At 53.3% G+C, this 22,286-nt stretch overlaps 1 protein-coding gene across 1 annotated transcript in view; it reads right to left on the reverse strand.

Annotated features, from left to right (window-relative positions):
• Positions 1 to 19,060: 19,060 nt before the first annotated feature.
• Positions 19,061 to 22,286, reverse strand: part of VEGFA (vascular endothelial growth factor A) — a 72,980-nt gene continuing 69,754 nt past the window's right edge. Inside the window, exon 11 of the mRNA XM_028097850.2 lies at positions 19,061 to 21,021. Within this exon, the coding sequence (XP_027953651.1) occupies positions 21,000 to 21,021 (22 nt within the window). The 3' untranslated portion in view covers positions 19,061 to 20,999. The remainder of the gene's footprint in view (positions 21,022 to 22,286) is intronic.

The raw sequence follows: 22,286 nt of genomic DNA on the forward strand, positions 1-22,286 counted from the left end.
TTCCAACAGGTGTCTCAGCCTGGGCCATCTTTTCAATGCCCATCTGCCACTGGGCGACGAGCAGGCCCTGGTAAAGACCTCTCTCTCCGCGCCCCACATCCAGCCCACAGCCCTGCCCAGCGAAGGCACTGGCCTCATGAAGGCAAAGGGATGTGGGCGATCTCGGGGAGAGAGCACAGGGGTGCGAGTCAGCCCCCCTTGGGGTTCTGGCCGTATCGCCCCATCCTGACCAGACCTTGGGTTCTGGGTCAACGCGGGCCCTCGGGAGTATCTCTGCCCATCTCTGAGCCAGCACGTCGGCCGGCAGGCGACAGGCCCTCTCATTGCTAGCTGCTGTCTCTGGCTCCTGATGGAGCAGGGCTTGCTGGGGAATGGCCCACATTCTCCCCTTCTCCAAGAACCAGGCCCACAGGCCGGTCACCGGCATATCTTGGACTAAAGGAGATACGAAAGGGCTCTCTTAAACACCTTGCACCAAATGAATGGTTGTGTAAGAATGTTTTAAGGGCCTCATGTGCCGCCTCCTCAGGGAAGCTTTCTCTGACTGCCCCAACATTTGGCTCCAACGCTGAAGACTGCTCTGGTAAATATCTCACCTCCTTGAGGTCAGGAACTGTATCACCTCCAACTCTGAGAACCAGAATGAGCACAGTGCCTGGCACATGGAAGGCTCTGGCCAAAAGTCTTTTGAGTGAAAAATGTGTGAACGTTTATGGTTTTAAAATATCAGCACTGCACGCAAAAGGAGTCCCGGGTCTGAGGAGGGATGTGCAGGTCAGGCCTGGACAGGCCAAAGCTCTTTCGCTACAAAGTTGGGTGACCTTGAGAAATGATCTGACCTTCCTGGGCCCACTTTGGCCCAGATCCCACGGGCCAGTTAGTTAGTAAGCATCAGTTAGGGGTCTGCTGAGTGCAGGGCACTGGGGTGGGGTGGGGATCAGGGGGCCACATGAGAGAATTAGAAGACACGGTCTCTGCCTTCACAGAGTTCACCTGTGGTTGAACTCACCCACCTGAAAGAAGATCAACAGCTAGCAGAAGGCAGGACAGGACAGACAGGCAGACCGTAGGGAGGAATGAGAGGTTCGTAAGAGCAAGGTGGAAGTAACCCCAGGGGGTTCCTAGAGCAGGTGAGTTCTGAACTGTAGACCCCGGACAGTAATCTCATCCCTCCATTCACCCATCTGTTGGACCAGACATTGTCGCCAGCCTTTGAGGACACAATGGTAAACAAACACTGTCCTTCCTTCCAGCAGCTTACAGCCTCACTAAGAAGCCGGCATCTCGACTCAGTTGACCACATAATCTGAGATGCGGCCTGATAGATACAGAGACCACATGCCAGAAACAGGAAGAGCATCTCAGAAGGGTCAGCCTGAAAGAAATACAGAAGTCTTCCGGGAGAATCTGAGCTTCTAAGGGAGCAGGAGACACAGTTAATGAGAAGGGGCAGGAGGAACCTTATAAGGCAACAGGTAGCTGACAGATAAACAAGGTTAATGAGGACCTGTTGTTTCTCCAGGTTCTTGGTGACCTCACCTTTGACCAACAATTTCCTGGCACTGGCTCAGGCTGCCAAGGGGGGGGGGGGGTAGAGGGGGAGGAAGAGGAGGGTAAACAGCAGGTGAGGCCAAAGGTGGTTCTGGAAGGCAAGGGGCACATTCCGAAAAGTCTCCCCAGCCTGAGGCCTGCGGCAGAGCCCAAAGTCCGATAGCGAACCCACACCTGCATTCCAGCCATCCGAAGAGACCATAAATACCTGAGAACCCACCAGAAAGGATGCTTTCAGCTGCCTGGGAATTCCTCCCCTCTCCAGCTCCACAGCCCAGCTCCCCAGCTCCCCAAGCTCCCCAAGCTCCCCCTTCTCCGGGAGGCCTTCTGGATTCAATGGAAGGAGCTAAGGATTTCCGTCTGGGCATGACCTCCTCCCTCTCAACCGCCTCCTCTCCCCTCTCCTTACTCCCCCTGGCCCAGGGTGCTAGCGGGAGAACCCGAGAGCTAGCAGCTGGGTCCCAGGCCCACTCTGTCACCCACAGGCTGTGTGACCTCGGGCAAGTCACCCAACCTCCCCAAACCTTGGCTTTGTCATCTGGAAAACAGAGATGTCGAAAGGGAATACTTTCACAGGGCTTTTGGGAAGAATAAATGAGATAATATACATGAAATAAAAGTAGGCATTATTATTCTAAATGCTGGATGCTATTCTAGTATCACCCAAACTTCTAATTTACTGAAGAGGAAATAGGTCCAGAAAAGACATGAAAAAATTGGGGAATAGGGTACTTTCTCTTCCTCCTCCTGCTATTACTCATCTTAGTCAGCCTGGCCTTCTAAATGTGGTTTCCTAAACTTGAGGGGGCACAGAGCCCTTGGAGAACGCAAAAGCAAAGAACTTTCTCTCCCCCAGACACATTCATTGGCATACCCCCAAAGTCCATGTGAGTAATTTCAGGCAGTTCATTTGCCTCAGGTTGGAGATGCTTGCTCTGTGACAGACTAGCAGCCACAGCCCTCAGGCCATGCTTTCACAGTCGAAGTTCCGGGGAAGCAAGAAATGACAAGGGGCAGATCCTAAACTTCGGGCAGCAAACCTCAGCCAAAGGGTGCCCCAAAGCCAATCCTCAAGGCCCTGGGAAGGAAGTCCTATCTGAGACCCCCTCCAAATAGCTCACCACCCTCTCCCTACCCCTCACCCATTCCCAATCCACAAAAACCTCCTGAGCTAGTTCATTCCATTCTGGTCCTTGAAAGTCAAACAGAATCTGAGAGACTATCTGTGCAAACCTCTTTATCTTTCCAGACGAGGAATATCAACAACAAAAGATAGACGGACTTGCTTGAAGTCACCTGGATAATCAGTATAGGAGCCTGGCTGAACTAAGCAACTCAGTCCCCCAGTGTGTGTCAAGAACCTACTGTGTGTTCTGGGCCCTGCTGGCAGGGGTGGGGCCACCAAGAATTGATGAGCTGCAACTTGATTGGCCAAGCAAGCCTAAAATCCTTGGAATGAGAGAGCAAACAGGTTACCAAGCTCCTGATTGTGTAAGAGAGGTTGCAAAATCTCTACAAGACTAGCAAAGGCAGAGTTGGAACGTCCATCCATCTATCCATTCATTCATTCGTTCGTTCCTTCATTCAACAAATATGTATCAAACCCCAAATACTAGGCATGAGCATGCAGTGGTAACTCACCCAGACGAGGTGCCTGCTCTCCTGGAATCCTAGAGAGGGAGAAAGACAATAAACATGTAAACAAAATTAATTTAGCTAGTGAGGAATACTATGAAGAAATAAAACATGATGTCATTGTTGATGTGATTGATATTGTCAAAGGGAGGTGCTCAAGGGAGGCCTCTTGGAGGAGGTAATAGCTGAGCTGAGTCCTAAAAGGTGAGGAGGAGGCATCCATGCAAAGGTGTGGAGCTGGAATGTTCTAGAAGGAGGGAACAGCAAGTGCAAAGTCCCTAAGGCAGACAAGAAACTGATATGTTCAAGTAACAGAGAGATCAGTGTGTACAGGGGGTGAGAGGGGCCTCCAGGAGGTGGAAGAGTTGGTCAGGAGGCAGGTAAGGAGGGCAGGCTTTATGCGGTGAGTGGGGAGGGTTTAGGCAGAGACGCAGCATGATCCCGCATGTGGTGTCAAAGCTCATCCTGGCTGCTGGGAGGGGCACAAATTGGAGGGACCGGAAGGGAACAAGGAAGCCTCAGAACCCAGGAGAGATGGGGGAAGAGTGGGGCAAGGGATGGAAATATTTTTGAAGTAGAACAGGCCCCAGGATGCTGATGGATTTGGATGTGGGGCTCAAGCAAAAGCAGAGATCAAATACGAAAGCCAGGCTTTGGGCCTGAGCAACCATGGGGCTGGCGGTACCATTTCCAGGTACAGGAAAGTAACAAGTTACAAGAGAAGCCAAGGGTTACCAGTTGTGTTTCAGGAAAAAAAGCTCAGTGTCCTTTGCTCACAAACTGCTCCATTAACGTCTAGCACATAAGAGTGTCCACATGACAACAAAAGATAGAGCCTTTTCAAGAATTCAAAGGAGGTTGTGACAGAGGACGGGGAAGCAGAGGCCCAGCTCTGAAAATGGTCAAAATCTCCAGAAGTGTTATCCATCACAGGAGAATTTCAAAATCGTTTTCCTTCTGGGTTTTCTACACCATGCAGCAGGCAGCTAGGCCGTGCGGCCAGGGACAGCGGGGCTGGCAGGGCAGCCTCGTGCCTGGTGTTCGTGGTTCTTTAACTCTTGCTCACTCTCTCAGCCCATTTTCATGTTATGCAAATGCGATCACCGGATTTGGGCATGGTTCTTTTTCCTAAGTCAAGAGTTTCTTTTTATTGGAAAAAACTACCAGCTGGGATCAAATGCAAAACCACACTCTTAGTGCCACCTTCTGAGGGAAACAGGGGCATTAGACCCTGCAGCTAGAGCCCCCACTGGGGGCCTCCTGACCGTCTCCCCCATGCCTGTTAGGGCAGACCCCAGACAAAGGCGACAGATTCCTCCTCTAGGGATTCTGGGTGGGAAACCGAACCTCTTCCCCCCTGTATCTTGTAAGGCCCCACTGGACGCCCGCCCACAAGCCCTTGGGGTCTTGACGGGCCCGTCTCAGCCTTGCCTCAGCCCTGCCCCTCACCTGGGCCTCTGCTGACCGCTGCCACCTCCTTCCTCTTTCCCTTCCATCCCAGCCCTCCACATGGTCCTTGTCTACTTTGTGGGTTGTTTTGTTTTAAGACTTTATTTATTTATTTGAGAGAGAAAGAGAGTGAGAGAGACAGCACAAGCTGGGGGGTGGAGGGAGAGGCAGAGGGAGGGACGGACTCCCCGCTGAGCAGGGAGCCCAACGCGACATGGGGCTCAATCCCAGGACCCTGGGATCATGACCTGAGCCGAAGGCAGACAGTTCACCGACTGAGCCACCCAGGTGCCCTGGTCCTTGTCTACTTCTGACTAGAGGTGTCCGATGGTCTTCCTCATGTGGGGCTCTAGCACTAGTCCACCTCCTCCAAGAAGCCCCCAGTGATTAAGCCTGATGCCATCATCAACCTGGTAGTACAATTTCTGGCCTTTTTTTTCCCCTCTCTGGTCTGTATGCAGATGTGTGATCATCCTGGAGAGAGAGAGAGAGAGAGAGAGAGAGAGTGTGTGTGTACAGGCCTGGATGAGCATGTCTTCCACTCAGATGGGGGGATCTTATGGGGCCTCAGAGTGACCAGTGGACACCCCCCATTCCTCTTCTGCAGGAACTCCCCCCCACCATATGGGCCTATTCCTGGTCACTGTCCTGCCTTCCTACTCTCCCTGGTCCCTTCCATCCAGCCAAAAAATATTTACTGGGTGCCTACTCTGAGCCAGAGAAGTGCCAGAAGAACACCAGGGTAGGAGAAAGACAAGGCCCCAGCTGTCACAGAACTGCTGTTCCAGGTTGGGGGACAGATTATAAACAGAAGCATTGATGGGGGGGTGGGTAAGTAGAGTCGAGGCAGAGAGAACAGGTCCCTCCCACAGGGATAGGTGCTAGTCCCTCTCTCAGCAAAATGAGCACCTACTACGTGTTGGATGCTATTCCAGGGACGTAAGATACATCAGTGAACAAAACAGACAAAGATACTTGCCCTTGTGGAAGTTAAATTCTAGTTGGGGCAGGGGGGGAGACCAACACTATATCGTGCACATAACAAATAAGCGCATTTTATAATGTGAGGGCATTAGAAATTGATCAGCGTTTAGGAAAAAGAGTAAGGTAAGAGATGAGAGTGTGGGGAAAATGTTGCCATTTTAAACAGGCAGCTCAGGGGAGGCCTCATTTTGCAGGTGGTATTTGAGTGAAAAACTTGAGGAAGGTGAGGGAATGAGTCCTGCAGATAGCTGGAGAAAGAACATTCCGGGGGGGAAAGGTCATGCAAAGGCCCTGGTGCAGGAGCATACTGCATATGTTTGAAGGACAGCAAGGAGGCCTGTGGGGTTCCAGCAGTGGAAGGGAAGGAGCTGAAGATGGAAGTCAGGGAGGCAGCCAGGGAAGGGATCACGGAGGTCCTTTAGGGCCATGTGAGGGCTTTGGCTTTTACTCTGAGGGAAATGAGGAGCTGCTGCAAGGATTTGAGCCCAAGAGGGACATGATCTGAGCCACACTTTCCTCACTAAAGGGCAAAACTGTAGAAAGTGATGGAGGAGGAGGCTGCTGCTTGAGGTAATGGGGTCAGTGGCTCTCTGAGGAAGAGCATCTAAGCTGGGGTCTGAGGGGCAGAGATTGGACACCCACCCTCCTCCCCCTCCTCTTCCTCAGTCTGTCATCCAGGGAGAGCCTTCTGCTGTCAAACTACACCTCTCTCTTTTCCCCTCACAGCTCCTTGCTGCCCCCCAGCCTCTCCCTCCCTCCCTCTCTCCTCCCACCCCCTCGCCGACCCTCCCTCTCTCATCTCCCTCCCTCTCCTCACCTCTTTTTGGCTTCAGCCTCACCCCATGGGGATGAGGGCTTCCCCCTTCCCGGGGTTCCTAGGAAACAATTATAAAAAGCACTAGGAAAGGCAGCAGCAGGCCCTTGGCAGGAGGGAGGATGGCAGATTACAGTGTCTGGTTGCGGCTGCTCACCCTGTAATCAGCAGGGTGTCTCAGGTGGACAGGGACCCTGGGGCATGCCCTGCCAGGCCGGGACTTCCCATCCCCAGTCCACTGTTCCCCAGTCCCCCACCTCAAGCAGAGGGGAGAGCGAGGGGGCATCTTGCAGGCCTTCCCTCGGCCCAGCCTTCAAGCTTTGATCAGGGGAGAAGCTAAAAGAAACTTCCAAGCTTTCCAACACAACCCCTCATGCTGCAGAGGGTGGGCCCCAAGGGCAACAGCGCAGCTCTGGATCGCATAGTCAGATTCAAACCCAGGATGCTGTCCACATCCCAGCCGGTCTCATCCTGTGGCCCAGGCCTCCGGATCAAGCAGCAGGTCAAGGCTTTGGTGCTCCTGCCTCAGGCAAAGAAGACAGGGCTGTCAGACACAGTCTAAGGGCAGGGCAGGGCAGTGGCTACTAGCTGCTGTCCCCAAAGGGCCGGGGAAAACTCTTTCCCATTTAACGTGACCCTGATCCCATACCTCTGGGGGAGTGGACATGGCTCAGGCCAACAGCCCTCTTGTCTTCTAGGAAAGGAACCTCACAGGTCAGCCTCCCGGGTCACCTGTCTGTCCAGGAACAGGCCCAGTTCTTCTTGACTATCAGGTGCCACGCGTGACTGTGGCCTCCAGCACCTGAGTCATCTGTGACTCATCGCCCTCTGCCCTTGGTCCCAAGAGGGTTGGGCCAGGTGGACTTGGCATGGGAATGGGATAAGACCTGTCCAGTGTCCCTGGTTTAGGCAGGCCTGTCCCTGTCCTCCGTGCACTGAGACAGAAATAGACCCCCTCACGGAGGACACCCATGTCAACACACATCTGCTAACAAAACAGAGGAGCCAGAGCTCCTTGTGCCGGAGCCCTCCCACCCTCCCACGCACACAGATGCACACATGCGCGCGTGCGCACCCTCCCTCACAGGGCCTTCTCATTCACACATGTGTTGAGTGGACCCACATCCCCCAAAGTCTCCATTTAGCCCAGACCACAGGCCTGGGAGTTAAGGTCTACACTTAACTTCCCTGTATGACCTCAGGAAGGACTCTTCCCCTTTCTAGGCCTCGGTTTCCTCCTCTGATCTGGGACTCACAGACCTCCAACATCCCTTCTAGCCCTAAATCTAAAGAGGGATTTTAAGAAGTGACTTCAGACCTGTGGTCAGCCAGTGAGGGAGAAAGCTAGCAGGGTGAAAGTGGGCATGGCTGAGGTAAAGGACTCTTCCCTGGTACTCTCCTGATCGTACGACACCTAAGGCTATAGGCAAACACTGCAGGGAAAGGGATGGTAATGCCTCTTCCCCAAACCAGCCAGCTCAGGGCCTCCAGGGAGAGGGGCCTCCACCCCAAGGAGAAGGGTCAAGGAGATAGACTTCCACATGCCTCCCCCTCAGACTGGGGCTCCCTGTGGACAGGGCTGTGTCTGCCCCTTAAACTGCGCCTCCCTGAGGGCAGGGCTGTGTCTCCCCCCTCAGACTGGGGCTCCCCGAGGGCTGGGCTGTGTCTCCCCCTCAGACTAGGGCTCCCTGAAGCAGAACCATGTCTCCCCTCAGACCGGGGCTCCCCGAGGGCTGGGCTGTGTCTCCCCCTCAGACTGGGGGTCCCTGAAGCAGGGCTATGTCTCCCCTCAGACTGGGGCTCCCTGACACAAAGCTGTTCTTTCCCTCAGACTGAAAGCCCACAGGTCAAGAGCTTTCAGTTTTATCTTTTTTTCCCAAACCAAATCTTCCCCTCCCTGAGGGAGCCTGACCCAGCTCCAGGGCCTATTCCCCTTCTGCCTGTTTTACAATATGTGAGTTAGACGCCAAGATGACAGCACCCATGGAGATGGAGGCAAGCAGTGATATAACAATCTAGCAGTTCTACCAGGTCTTTCCCAACTTCCTCCCGTCTTATCCTCAAATCCTCTCCAGAATGTGGGTCACACCTGGATCTCATTCCCCAGAGGAAAGACAGGGCAGTGAGTTTCAGAAAGCCAGAGGTTTGTCAGGTCACACAGCGGAGGGTCCCCAGGCCCTCACCCTCTCTGTCATGTCCACCCACCCAGACCCCACAAGGCCTGGAGAGGGCCCTTCCCCCAGCCCCCAGGAAGGGGTTAACGAGCTTTAGTGCTGGCAGGGTGGAGGGCAGTTGGGAAAGTTGGGAAAGCTAGGGAGGGAGCAGTGTTTCTCCACTTGGCCAGAGCTTCGGTTTCCCAATACAGTATTACTGTGGGCCAGTGACAGGCAGCCGGGTAGGCTGGACACTGCCAAGCTGAGGATCCCAGCACCTTCCTCTGTCGCACTGGCCCGGGAACCAGCCCCAGCCCCTCAGGGCTCTCAGTGGGGAGGGACCTGGTGTCTGGGGAGGGTGGGTCAGCACCCACAGAGGCAGGGCAGGAAGACAAGACTACCACCTAGGAGAGTGAAAGTGAGCCCCCGAGAGGGGGCTGCCTGCTGGCCTGGCAGCCATGAGGTAAAGAAGCAGCAGACCCCCACTTCAGGGTCTCCAGCTGCCCCTGCCACCTTCTGTCACAGCTTCTAAGATAGGGTCTTCCTGACATTTTTGTTTTACCATAACCCACATGAAAAAATACATCCTGCACTGTGACCCCCGAGCACATATGAACACACATACCCCAAGAGTTTCAAGAAATAATATTTACCCTTTCTACTCGCAAGCCTCTCTGAATATTTTCTATTCTCTTTCATATTTAAGAAAAAGCATAATGCTGGCTGCAAACCCCTAAACTGACCTCCTGACCCCCTGGCGGATCAGTTTGCAGTTTGGAAAACACTGCTCCAAGGTCAGCAGGCTAGATACATTGCCACTGTACATATAGGGACACTGAGGCCCAGAGAGGAACCAGAGACTGTCCAGGGTCACAGGGCTGATCAGGGACTGAGCCCCAGCCAGAGCTTAGGTGGTTCCCACCACAGAATTTCCACTGTAAGTTTCCAGAGCCTGGAGACTTCTTGAGCCCATTGCCTGCAAAAACAAGGCTGGGGGAGAGAATTACCACTGGTCGAGCATCAGAAAGGAGGAGAAGGTGGTTTGCTGAGAGAAGCAGGCTCTGCTAGGGCTCCCCTAGGTCCCAGCAGTTAAGACTCTTTTGAGTCTAAGGAAAAGATCAGGCTTGGGGGTCAGATTCATTTCCTCCGCAAATGATGGGGAGGAGAATCTCTTAATATGTTGGGGAGGAGAAATGGAGGTTCCCGGTCGGAGGGGCGGTGACACAAAGCCCCTCCCCTCAGGGAGCCCGCAGTCTGAGGAGAGAGACCCCGCCTCTGCTCTCAGAGAGCTCCTAATTTGCTTCACATCTCCGCTGCAGGCAAAAATTAGGGACATACCCAGAACAGGGGCCCAAATGCAATGTCTACACTGGGAAGCTTGCTGGCAAAGCAGCAAGAAGGATGAGCAGGAAGGAGAGAAGCATCAAAGCCCCTGAAGGGGGTGGGGGGCGCCTGCGTGGCTCAGTTGATTAAGCGTCCAACTCTTGACTTCCACTCAAGGTGGTGAGATCGAGTCCCGAGTCCAGCTCTGTGCTCAGTGAGGAGCCTGCTTGCGACTCTCTCTCTCTCTCTCCCTCTGCCCCTCCCCACCCAAATAAATAAATAAATCTTCAACGCACCTGAAGGAATCACCTAGGAGGAAAGGTCCAGCCACTCCTTTCAGGTAGGGTTGCCAGACTAAGTACAGGATGCTTAGCTAGATTTGAATTTCAGACAAATAATGAAAATTTAACTGGCTGTCCTGTATTTTTATTTGCTGTGTCTGGCAACCTTACCTCCAGGACAAAGCCTCTATACCTGTCAGGGTCAGGCCAGGAGGCGCACATAGGACTAAGACAGCAGGAGAAGCTCAGATGTCCCGGCGCCCAGTACTGTGGGGGGTAGGGACAGAACTGAGAGTCCCTAGAACTCCCTCAGACCCACAGACACCCCCAGCTTGAGCCGCCTCCTCCCCTCTCTCCCCCAGAAGCGTGGCTGGGGTGGAGAAGGCCAGGAAAAGCCTTTGGAGTGGGCATGTGGTGGTGGGCAAGGGAGTGAATGGCTTCCTTCACTCCTTCTCAGCAGCCACACCAGGCCGGTTGAGATAAGAGAGTCTTCAGGGAAACTTCCTTTTAGGCCAAAACCAACAGCTGGGCCTGGCACCTGTGGGCAGTTTCTCTGAAGTCATGGGACCTGGGGGAGGGTTTACCAGCATCAGGTGGAGCTCTTCCCCCAACTCATGTCTCTTCTGCCCTCCTTCCTCCCTGCACCCCCCAACACACAAACCCACAGTTTGGGCTTTCAGTGTGGCCGCTGGAGTTGGGCAGGGCCAAGGGTGTGGCTGAGGAGGCCACAGCCAAAACGAAAGGGGGCAAGCCCACCGGCCTCACCGGGAGGGCATTCTCTGAGCTCTCATAACTTCTGTGGGCACAAACATCCCCTCTCCCAGACCCAGGAGCAGGGCTAAGCGCTGGGTCTCAGGTCCTGCCTACCACCCCCCCGCCCCCATTACTAAGAGGAAAGGAAAAGCTGTTTCTGTCTTCCCTTGTGGGTTTCTACACTGGCTGTTTCCACATTCCTTACCGACCAAGGGAATTAATCATCTGAGATGCTGAGCGTTTGTTGGGTTCTGTAGATCAGCCTCGAGGAAGCAAGCCCAGAGTTGCACCCCCATCCTCAGGGAGCACCCAGCCTGATGACAGAGACTCTGTCCCAGTCCTTAGGGACCCTGACAGAGTGATGTGACTAATGTTCACTCTTTCACTCAACGAGTACTGTATTTATTGAGCCCCTCTTAAGTGGCAATCACTTTTATATTCTTTAACGAACTTAATCCACATTAACACCTGGGAGATAGGTGTTATCATGCCCATTTCACAGATAAAGACAACGAGGCCCAGAGAGGTCAAGTAACTTGCCCCGGGGTCAGACAGCCAGAAATTTCTACTGATGTGAAAAGTAGAGCCCAGCTCTGTGGGATCCCAAATCCTCTCTTCCCACCACCCTGTGCCCAGTCACAACGGTGACAATTGCTGACCTTTCCTGGGCACCTACTCCATGCCAGCCACTACCCCAGGCCCATCCACATTTCCCAGATCCTCAGGGGTCATGGCACCTGTTTAACAGACAACGGCTAAGACTCAAAAAGGTAATTTTGCCCTAAGACACAGTTTAGAAGTGGCCAGGGTTGGAGCTGTGTTTTAGGTTTGGTTTTTGGACCTCGGGGACCCAGAATTAGCAGCCGGGATTTGAACCCAGGCAGTCAGGCCAGGCTGGACCAGAAGTGACCTGGCGTTATCAATCCTGTGGCTGCCAGACAGAGGGTTATTAATACCCAGGAGGTTGCTATTGCAGAAAAATCAGCAGCTCCCAGAGGGCAGCTCTGGGTCATGGGACGACAGTCAGGTCAGCCCCCCACCCCCCGCCCCCAGCCCCATGGGGGCTCATCCTGAGAAGCCGGATCCCTCAGCTGAGCCTCACAGCCCCTGCCCTGGGAGCCCTTACCCAACCAGGCGGCCGCCCCGTGACTGGGAGCAATGACCCCTGTCACACTTTCGTGTGTGCGAGCCTCTGGATGAGCTCGTGTGGAAGAAGACCTGTCTTGCCCCGGGAGAGAGGATGTCTCAAGGGTGTCTGCTAGGGACGGGCCCTCCCCCATGGGATCCCAGCTTCAGGAGGCCAGCAGGCCCTAGATGCGGGCCCAGCGACCTTCTCTGTTTCTCAAGCTGGATGGAAGGGAGTTGAGGGTGGATCGACCGGGAGGAAAGCCTTGGAGAGTGAAGCAGAGGGAACTAGAATGGGGATGGAGATTCCAACCATTTTGCCAGAAGCAAAACTATACGCAGACACCTTCCCTGAATATTTCCCCAGAACACATCATCCTGCTGCCTCCCCAGGAAATGGAAGCTTCCAGCTCTCAGAGTCCCAGGGAAAGCCTCCTGCCCCCTGCCCCAGTCCCAGAGGGCTGTACCTATACCACAAACCTTCCCCCGCAAAGATCCTAGAATAATAGGACTTTAGTCTTGGGAGGCTTCTGAGGCGGGCCCCCTGAGAGCCTCCTCCACTGGGGGCCCCTCAGATGTATGCTGGGAACAGTCTGAGAGCAGCAGGCCCAGGCAGCCCTGCCTCAGGCCTCCAGGTTTTCTGCCCAAAGCCCAGCTATGTATAGAAGGGTGGACACAAAGCCTCCTCTTTCAGACTGGAGACCCTTGGTGTGTTTGGGGGAAACAGGGAGAAAAGAATGGCCTTGTGTTCTGGTCCTGTTCATTTGTTCATTAATTTCTCAAATACTCATGGCACGCCTGCCTTGTGCCTGGCGGCTTCTGAGCCACAGGGCATCATCCCTGACTGGGAGGGCTCTCTCCACACCCCTTCACCTCAGTGCGGGTTAACCCCTCTTCCCCACTCGCAGGCTCCAGGGCTGAACTTCCTTGCCTCACTTCTCAGCAAGAGAGGCAGGATCTCTACCTGCAAAGATCGGTTATAAAAACCAGTTGTGGTATTCCACTTTAAAAATTTAAAAGTGAGGGGGCGCGTGGGTGGCTCAGTGGGTTAAGCAGCGGACTCTTGATTTCAGCCCAGGTCATGGTCTCAGGGTTGTGGGATTGAGCCCCTGTGGGGCTCTGCCCTCAGTGCAGAGTCTGCTTGTCCTTTGCCTTCCCCTCTGCCCCTCCCCCTCCATGTGCTCGCGCAGGCGCTCTCTCAAATAAATAGATGAAATCTTTAAAAAAAAATTTTTTTAAGTGAGGAGGAGAAAAACCAACCCAATTATACCAAAGTAGGAACTCAGAGAAGAAAAAGACATTGACGTGGGAACTAGACATAACAACATAATTATAAAGACTGGTTTTGAGCACATCCTACATACCAGGCACTGTATTAGGTACTTTGACATGTCAACACCACCTCTTCCCCTCAAGCTCACGATGCCAGTGTGACTGTCCCCATTTCAGAGAAGAGAAAGTTAAGGCCCAGAGAGATGATTTAGCCGGTGGCAGACCCAGGATTCTGACCTAGATCTGTCAGAAGGCTTGGTGGGGCTCAGGGCAGCCCAGACTGGCTCTGCAGAGGCACCAGGCAGGCCTTCACCCGGTTGCCTGGGAGACGTCCAGTCCCAGGATGATGGTGTCAGCTGTACACAGGAGGCAGAGCAGGGACATGATCTCCTTGCAGGGAGCCTGAGGAGGTGATGAATGAGGTTCTCAGACCTCCCCAGCAGAGGGTTATCCGATAAGCAGGGCCTCAGGTGGGGGACACAGGTTGGCTTCTGTCCCATGTGGAGCCAGACCCAGAGACTGTGAGGGGATGTGTGTCAGGGCCCAGACTGGTAAGCTCTGCTCAGCTCTTAACAAATGGAGAGAGAAGACCTGCAGGACCTGTAAATGTGTGTTGGGAGAAGAGGGAAGGATGGGGGTGCAGGTCCTGGAAGGGCTCATCAGGCACCCATACTCTGTGATTCCAAACACCTACCATAGCCAAATGAAGACAAGGGAGCACCTTCTTGAGAGTGGTTTCCATCTTAGTCAACAAAGAAGTGTCCTTTGGCGGGGCTTCTGTCTCCTCCCTCAGACTAGAACCTCTGTGAGGACAGGGCACAACCTGAGGGCAAGGGCCATGTCACCCCCTCAGCCTGGGAGCTACCTGAGGGCAGAACTTTACTTCTTTCACTAACAGACTATCACCCCTCCATCCTACCGCCACCAACGCCAAATGCAACCTTTTAAAAGCTGTTTCAGATCTCAAGCCACTCGTCCTGAGGAGACCCAGGCCCAGCCCTCCTCCCCTCGGTGCCTCAGCCTGATGAGTCCTTTCCCTATGAACTACTGCTCCCCTCCATTCTAGCTCTTCCCCCTTCTGAATGGCTTCCATCCCCTCCTCTGCGGATGCTCGGCCAGGACCTATCTTTGCTTTTCATTTTTCCCTTTCCAAGCAGATTATAAATATTTACTGATTCCTTCCCTCCCCTTCCCTATTCCATGAGTCCTGACGGATGATGGCCTGTGGATGTGGCTGAACTGTCTCTCTCCCAAAAATTCTGAGGCCAACCCAGCAGAGCCTCTCAAGGATCACTTCCTCCATACCCCCCATCTCTAGGCTGGGGTGTGCTAAAGCCACCCCTATAAAAGAGAGGTCATTCTATACCAGGGCACAACACATATGGCTGGTATTCCATAAGTGCTGGAGGATGGGAGGGAGAAGGGAGGGAAAATATTCCATTAGCTTTTCCTCCAAATTCCTTGACCTTCTCTCTCTGCCAGTTCTTCTTAATCTCTAGCCTCTCCCCTCATGCTGTAGATGAGGCCCACTTCCTCCTGGTGAGCCTTGATGGAAATGACTTGCTCTCCTCACTCCAAAACTTTGGACAATACTTTGTCCTGCCTGGGACAGCCCTTGTCCTGAGTCTTCCCACCAGACTTCCCACCAAGACAGACCCCCCGGACTCTGAGTCTGTTACACGTATGTCCTTCCTTCCTTGAGCCTCATTCTACCCCCTGAGACCATCACACATACCAATAAAACACTATGGGTGGGAGGGGACAAAGGTCTAGCCCCAAGGAAGTGACCGCGTCGTTGGATGATTTAGTTATGATTGCTAGGTAACACCCACCCCAAAACTTCACAGCTTGAAACAGCAACAGTCCATGTATTTGCTCATAACTGTGTCCATCTGGGCAACGGGTGGCTTCTCACTCTATGTGTTGTCGGCAAGAGCTGCTCCCCTGGGCCCAGAAAATCCAAAATGACCTCAGCTCACATGTCTGCTGTCTCAACCTGGGGTGGTTGGAACAGCTGGGAGCTCTGCATGGCTCTCTCCCCAGCAGGGCAGTTGGACTTCCTCACAACATGGCAGCTGCCTTCCAGTAGGGCAAGATGGAAAACTGCATTGTCCCTTAAGGTCTAGGCCGAGAAGCCCCAGAACAGCTCTTCTGCCACATTCTCTTAGTCAAAGCAAGTCCTACGGCCAGCCCAGATTCAAAGGAGGAAAAATAGACTCTACTTCTTGATGGGAGGAGCAGCATGTGTGCACAGGGATGGGAAGAACGGTTGGCAGCCATAGTCGCACACAGGCCGCCATGATGGTCCTCACATATAAAACCGATCCAGAATCACCCAGATCTGTATGGATCTACCCAGCCTCCTTGCCGAGGGGGAAGAGAGTAGGTTGGCAGTGTCCCTGGAGAAGCAAATACTCCCTTTGGGGGTATGGCCAGGGTCTGTCACTGTTTAGGGAAAAGGGAAAGGGACTCAGGCTGGGCAGATCAGAGTTGAGAAGGAGCACTGTGTATCTCTAGGGAAAAAAGCGGCCAGGCCAGAGGGGAGGGTGTGAGTCCCACAGAGGGGAGATGAGCTGGGACAGCTTGGCACTGGGCCTTGCTCCGGGGTGGGGGATGAGCAGGTCTTATACAACTGAAGGATGCAACATTTTCATTTTATCCTTCTTTTCCCCATAGTCTATTTAAAGACTGTTTCTCTCCTCCAAAGCTGCATGTTGCAATTCTTTTCGTGCTTAGGTTTCGGATCTTCCACTGACAAGCCCCAGCCCCTGGAGACATCTCTTGCCTTGCCTTGCCTTGCCTTACCACACTTGGGGACTCTGGATTTCAGCCCTGGGTTTGGCCACCACCGCATCCTCCCCCTGTCCCACTTTTCTTCTGGCTGTTTGTATTCAGTCTAGACGATTCATTTTCATTTGTTGATGTTCTGCCCTAGCCCAGGGCAACCACGGTGTGGTGGACCAAGCCCTAGAGCTGGAGTCGGGAAAGCTGGCTTAAATTCTGGCTTGGCCATTTACCGGCTGTGCGTAAATTCGGGCACGTTATTCACCCTCTCTGAGACTCCTGCTTCTCATCAGCCAAGCAGAAATCATGAGCCCCATCTCCAGGGTGGCTAAAAGGAGGAAACTGTGCCTGGCACTGACCAGGAGGCTTCTGTCGCTAATCCCAACATCGGACTCCAAGTTCCCTCCTTGCCCAGCCCCATTCAAGTGTCTCCACCTGTCAGCGAGCCCCTCCACCAACCACCGCTGCCGGCCTCACCCACTGCACCGCAGCCTTGGGATGAACCCCTCGGTCACCTCAGCCGCGGTTTCGCAATGTGTCATTCAACAAACGTTAATTAAGCATGTACTATGTTCCAGGCACTGTTCTAGGAGCTGGAGGTATAGCAATGAACAAAACAGACAACGATCTCTGCCCTCACGCGCTGCCTGCCTTCTAGTGGGGGCAGGGGTGGGGGCGAGGGTGGGGGTGGGGAGAGACAGACAAAAGGGAAAGTACATTTTAGAGCTATTGTGGTCCAAAACAGTAGCCACTAGCCACATGTGTATATTGGGCCCTTGAAACGTGGCTGCTCCAAACCGAGGTGCTCGGTAAGAAGAAAGCACACGTCAGATTTGAAGATTTCACACAAAAGAAAAGGGAAATCTCTCCTTAACAATTTTTACATTGATTAGATGGCGAAATGATATTTTGAGATACATCGGGGTTAAGTAAAATATAGTATTAAAGTTAATTTCCCCTGTTTCTTTTTACCTTTTTAAGTCTGGCTCCTAGAAAATTCCAAATTACATGTGTGGCTCCTGTGGCAGTTCCACTAGACACCACTATTCTAGAGTGGTTGAGAAGATGGCACACGTTATGGGGGGAAAGATGGGGTGGTAAAAAGGAGGACCCAAGTGCAGAGTGAGGAAGGGGTGTCAATTGTAAAAGAAGTGGTCAAGGTGGCCTCCCTGAGAAGGTAACAAGACTTGACGGTAGGGGAGCCCCACGTTGCCACAACTAGGAGAAGAGTTCCTCACTCCAGGAAGTGAGGACAGCCAGTGCAAAGGCCCTGGGGTGGGAGAGCACCCACAGTCTGAGGAAGAGAGAGGCCATAGTAGCTGTTGCTGAGTAACCAAGGGGGGTCAGAAGTCATAGAGTCAGGGAAGAAGAGGCCTCTTCAGGCCTCTACTTCCTTTGGTGCAGGGCCTCTTCAGGCCAACGTGTGGACTGTTATTTTTTTTCTCTGAGTGAAATAGAGTCTGCAGAGTTTTGAGCCGAACGGTGACATGAGTTGGCTCACAGTTTTCACAGGCTCACTCTGGCTGTGGTGTGAGAATCAGCTTAAAGGGGGTGGGGGTGAAAGAATTAGGGGGCCGTTCAGAGGCTCCAGCAAATAGCCACTTGGGATGACGAGAGCCCCTACTGCACAGGGCTGTGGTGTGGATTCCGTGTTAACCCATGGAAGACCCGGTAGGTGCAAAGCGCCTACTAGACCAAAAGCTCTGTGGGTCAGGGACCTGGCCTCCCATCTTCCTCACAGTATAGCCAGGAGAGGCAGAAGTTGCTACTACCCCCTCCGCCCCTCCCCTTGGAGGGATGCAACAGCCTCCTTTGGCTTCCCTGCCTCCGGCCTACCATACTGCTGGGGTGCTTTTAAAACCCCTCAGTTGCTGCTCATCCCTGACAGGCCAGAGGCTCCCTGCGAGCTAACCCTGCCTCTCTCCTGCCTCCATGCCTCACCACTGCCCGCCGGAGTCCCCCCTCAATCCTTTGCTCATACCACGCCTTCTGCCTGGGATATCTGCTTCAACTGTCCCCCCTCCCCTCCCTGTTCTATCTCCTCCTACCCATTCTTTAAGGGGCTACTGAGAGGTAATGTCAGGAGAAGACCCCCAGACTCTGCCACCCCCAATACATCCCAAGCTGAGCAGATGCCCCCTCATATGTTATGTATCTTTCTATTCATGGATTTATAGTTTCTGTGACTCCTCAGCCACCCTCACCAGAACTTTATAAGGACTGCAGTTGTCTTATTTATAAGAGCATCCTCTGCCCTAGCATGGGGGCTGGCCCAATAAATATGGCTTGAGGGGATAAAAGAGAGGCAAGAGGAAGTGGATCTGGAAGCCTTGCTCATAAATGCCAAAGACCTAGACAGCATCTACCCTGGCCAGGACCACGGGAGAGCAGGGCCTACACAAGGCAAGGCAGGGCATCCTCTTAAGGGCCACCAGAGCTGCGGGTCCATCTTCCAGAGGATCGAGGATCCAGGACCCACTCTGTAAAATTTAATTACACCCTGGGGCCCCATGAACACCCCATAGCCAACCTCAGCCCTCTCCTATCCCCTGGGCAGCACGCTCAGACACATGGCCAGTTCCTTCCCCAACCAAGGGAGAGGGCCCGGATCATGTGATTCCTGAAGGCAGCACTGCTCACTGCAGGCCCTGGCTCCTCTCTAAGGTGCTGTTTCTCCCTCCCCCATTGCAGAGCTCCTCCCCCCCACATCATGGCAGAGGGTGGACGGGGTCCTCCAGGACCTGCTCAGCCAGAACGGAAGCACTGTGGCCCCCAGCACAAGAAGGTGGGCCACCCATCGCCTGCATACCTGGGACCCCCCCTCTTTCCCAGACCTAAGACAAATGCCATTTTCCCCAAGGGAGGAGGGAAAGGGGGCAGAAGGGAGTCTGGAACAAGGACCCAAGGGAGAAGGAGAAATCAGGAGGAGCTTTGAGATCAGAATTAAATTCTTTAATACAAAATGCTTTTTTTTTAAGATATATCTGTATTTCTTTGTTGCTGTTTAAAAATAAATATGTACTACGGAATATCTCGAAAAACTGTACTAGAGACAAAGATGTGATGTTAATATCTTTTCCCCCACAATTATTACGGATAAACAGTAGCACCAATAAATAAATGATAACAAATATTAAAATTAAAAAAGGAGAGAGATTTAGTATGTAGAATTCTCTATTTTTTCTTGTTTTGTTTTTACATATAAAAAACAGAATAGCAATGTCTATTTTATCAGAATCACATATATACATAAACATATATATATATATATATATATATATACACACACACACAAACGCAAGTTGCCAAATATATATATAGTATGTAGATGTATATTGAAACCTTAATTCAAAGGAATGTGTGGTGGGGAGCCAGGGGAAAGGGGAGGGCAGAGCTGAGTGTTAGCAAAATTAAATATCTGGTTCAGGACAAGCTAGTGACTGTCACCGATCGGGGAGATAAGAGATTGGAAACATGAATCTTAACACACACAGACCAGTACAAATAAGAGAGAGCAAGAGAGCGCAAGAGAGAGATACATCTCATAAATAGTTGAAATTAAATATTAACCAAGAATACTGAAAAAAACCCTACTCTTTAATTAAATTAACTGTTTTAATTTCTAATTAAAAAGGGATATTAAATAAGTACCATATATAAAACACTTTCTCTGCCTCCGTGGTGGGCACGTGGATCCTGCCCTGTCTCTCTGTGCCGCGGGAAGGGTTGGGTCTGGGGACAGAGGAGGGTTAACCACTCACACACACACAGCCAGGTCTCCTGGGGGGACAGAACTAGTGGTTTCAATGGTCTGAGGACATCAGGCCCTCCTGGGCTGCACCCAGGAAGGGGAACTGGGAGAAGGCCAAGGCAGGAGGCCTTTTCCTTGGAGGACAAGCTGCCGCCAGGCGGCCCTTCCTCCACCAATGTCTCTCTTCTTTTTGCCAAGACATCTGTTGGCAGCGGTGCCCTGGGCATCTCGGGAGCCAGTGAAGAGTAGGTGAAGGCTGCCCGGTCTCGTGAATCTTCCAGGCAGTGCCCCTGAGGGCAGGATGCCCGTGCAGCCTGCAGAGAGGATCCCCAAAGTACAGCAGTGTCCTGAGGCTCCCAAAACTCCTGGTCAGAGCCAGTGCCCTCGTCCCTGTACCTGCCGTCTGTCCATGTGACTCGGGGTAGAGGCTTGGGGCCAGGGCTGGGTTTGTCGGTGTTCCCAAAAGCAGGCCAAATTTGCCCCCATGCCCTGGCCATGCACGTTCCTGGGCAGGGAAGGCGACCCTGGCTTTCCTAAGAGGGACCGAAAGATCATGCCAGAGTCTCCCCTGCCATCCTCCTCCCTGTTGGGATCTGGGTAGGGACATTCTCCTCCCAACTCAAGTCCACAGCAGTCAAATACATCCAGTGAAGACACCAATAACATTAGCAATGTTAATTTAAAAAAAAGAATATATATATTTTATATATATATAAAATATATATATTTATTTTTATATATATAATATATATATATATATAAACGTACGTATGTGGGTGCGTGTGTCTACAGGAATCCCAGAAATAAAACCCTCTAATCTTCCGGGCTCGGTGATTTAGCAGCAAGAAAAATAAAATGGCGATCCAATTCCAAGAGGGACCGTGCTTGGTCACCTGCCCGGGAATGCTTCTGCCGGAGTCGCACCCTCCGGACCCAAAGTGCTCTGCGCAGAGTCTCCTCTTCCTTCATTTCAGGTTTCTGGATTAAGGATTGTTCTGGTGATGGCGATGGTTGGTGTGGTGGTGGTGGCGGCGGTGTGGTTTCTGTAGCGTTCTGAATCAGGCTTTCCTGGTGAGAGGTCTGGTTCCCGAAACCCTGAGGGAGGCTCCTTCTTCCAGCCCGGCTCACCGCCTGGGCTTGTCACATCTGCGGCAGATGGGAAACAGAGGCCGGGGGTTAGGGCCGGGCGCGGGGACGTGGTAGCGAGGCAGGCAGCCTTCCCTTCCCGGGAGCCCCGAGTCCCTGCGGCAGAGAGGATGGCGAAAGCACGGCGCTGCCAAGAGGAGCCCAGCGTGAGGGGAGAGCCAGCCCCTGCCCACGCCCCCCCCCCGCCCCCGCCAGAGCAGGAGCTGAGTCCAGGGCTCCCCTCTGCCCTCTAGAGCTTACAATCTAGTTGAGACAAGACAAGGACATGGGGACATGCCATCAGAGGCGACAAATGAACACATACTCAAGAACAGTCCCTACTTGGCATTTAAGAGCTGATGGTGACCAGAGGTGGACCGAGTTAGTCAGCAAAGAGTACCCGCAGCGAGAGGGGCTTCAGCTCTGCCTCTATGGGGCTGGCTTGCGGAAGACAGTGGGGAGAGCACCCTGACCCAGGGCTAGGGCCAGCTGAAAGGGAGGGGCTGCTCCGGCGAGGCCGTGAGGGACACATCTCCCTTCACCATGCCCTCCCTCCAGGCCTCGTTTCTTCAGCATGCTGGCCGCAGCGGGCCACCGGCACCAGGCTGCTGGGTGGGGAGAGGTGATCGTTCGCTGCGCAGCTCCTGTCCAAGCAGAGGGGACACCAAGAGCTTTCGTGTCATGCCCCTGCCCCTGGGACTTATTGCCTTTTCCCTTCTCTCCCATGAGAGGTCAGAGCAGGCCCCGCCCTTCTGAGAGCCTGCCAATGGGCATCCTAAGCCCCCAGTTTGGGGGGGTCCTGAAACTCCCCCATAGAGGGGGAGGTCTCTGGAGGCTGGGGTAACTTCTGTTAGCCCCCAGATGACTTCACACACCCCATCCCAGAGAGTCTCTCTGCAGAATAATCCCCACAGAAATCGTGAAAATGATAAAGCCCTCACCTTCCCTGAAGCCCCCGGGGCATGTGGAGACCCCTCACTGGGCCCTGGAGTTAGGCAGAGCCCCAAGCCCGCACTCACATACACTTCCTATCCTCACATACCACTGAGACAGAGAGAAGCCTGCACCAACACCCCAGGGCCTGGTCCCCGGCATCCCTCGGACAGCCACAGCCACAAGAACATGGGGGTGGGGAAGGCAGCCACATTCCAAGGACTTTGTTAATGGAGCATCTGGACTAGCTGTGGGTACCCTGACCCTGCCAGGGAATCCTGGCATATAAGCCCCCCTCCCTGGGTGAAACTCAGGCTGGCCCAGAGGGCTCCCGGCCTTTGAGCAAAGGCCAG

This window comes from Eumetopias jubatus, unplaced genomic scaffold, assembly GCF_037043125.1.
Source record: "Eumetopias jubatus isolate StellerSeaLion01/CBP00866 unplaced genomic scaffold, mEumJub1_p1.0 scaffold_6, whole genome shotgun sequence".
Taxonomy (NCBI): domain Eukaryota; kingdom Metazoa; phylum Chordata; class Mammalia; order Carnivora; family Otariidae; genus Eumetopias; species Eumetopias jubatus.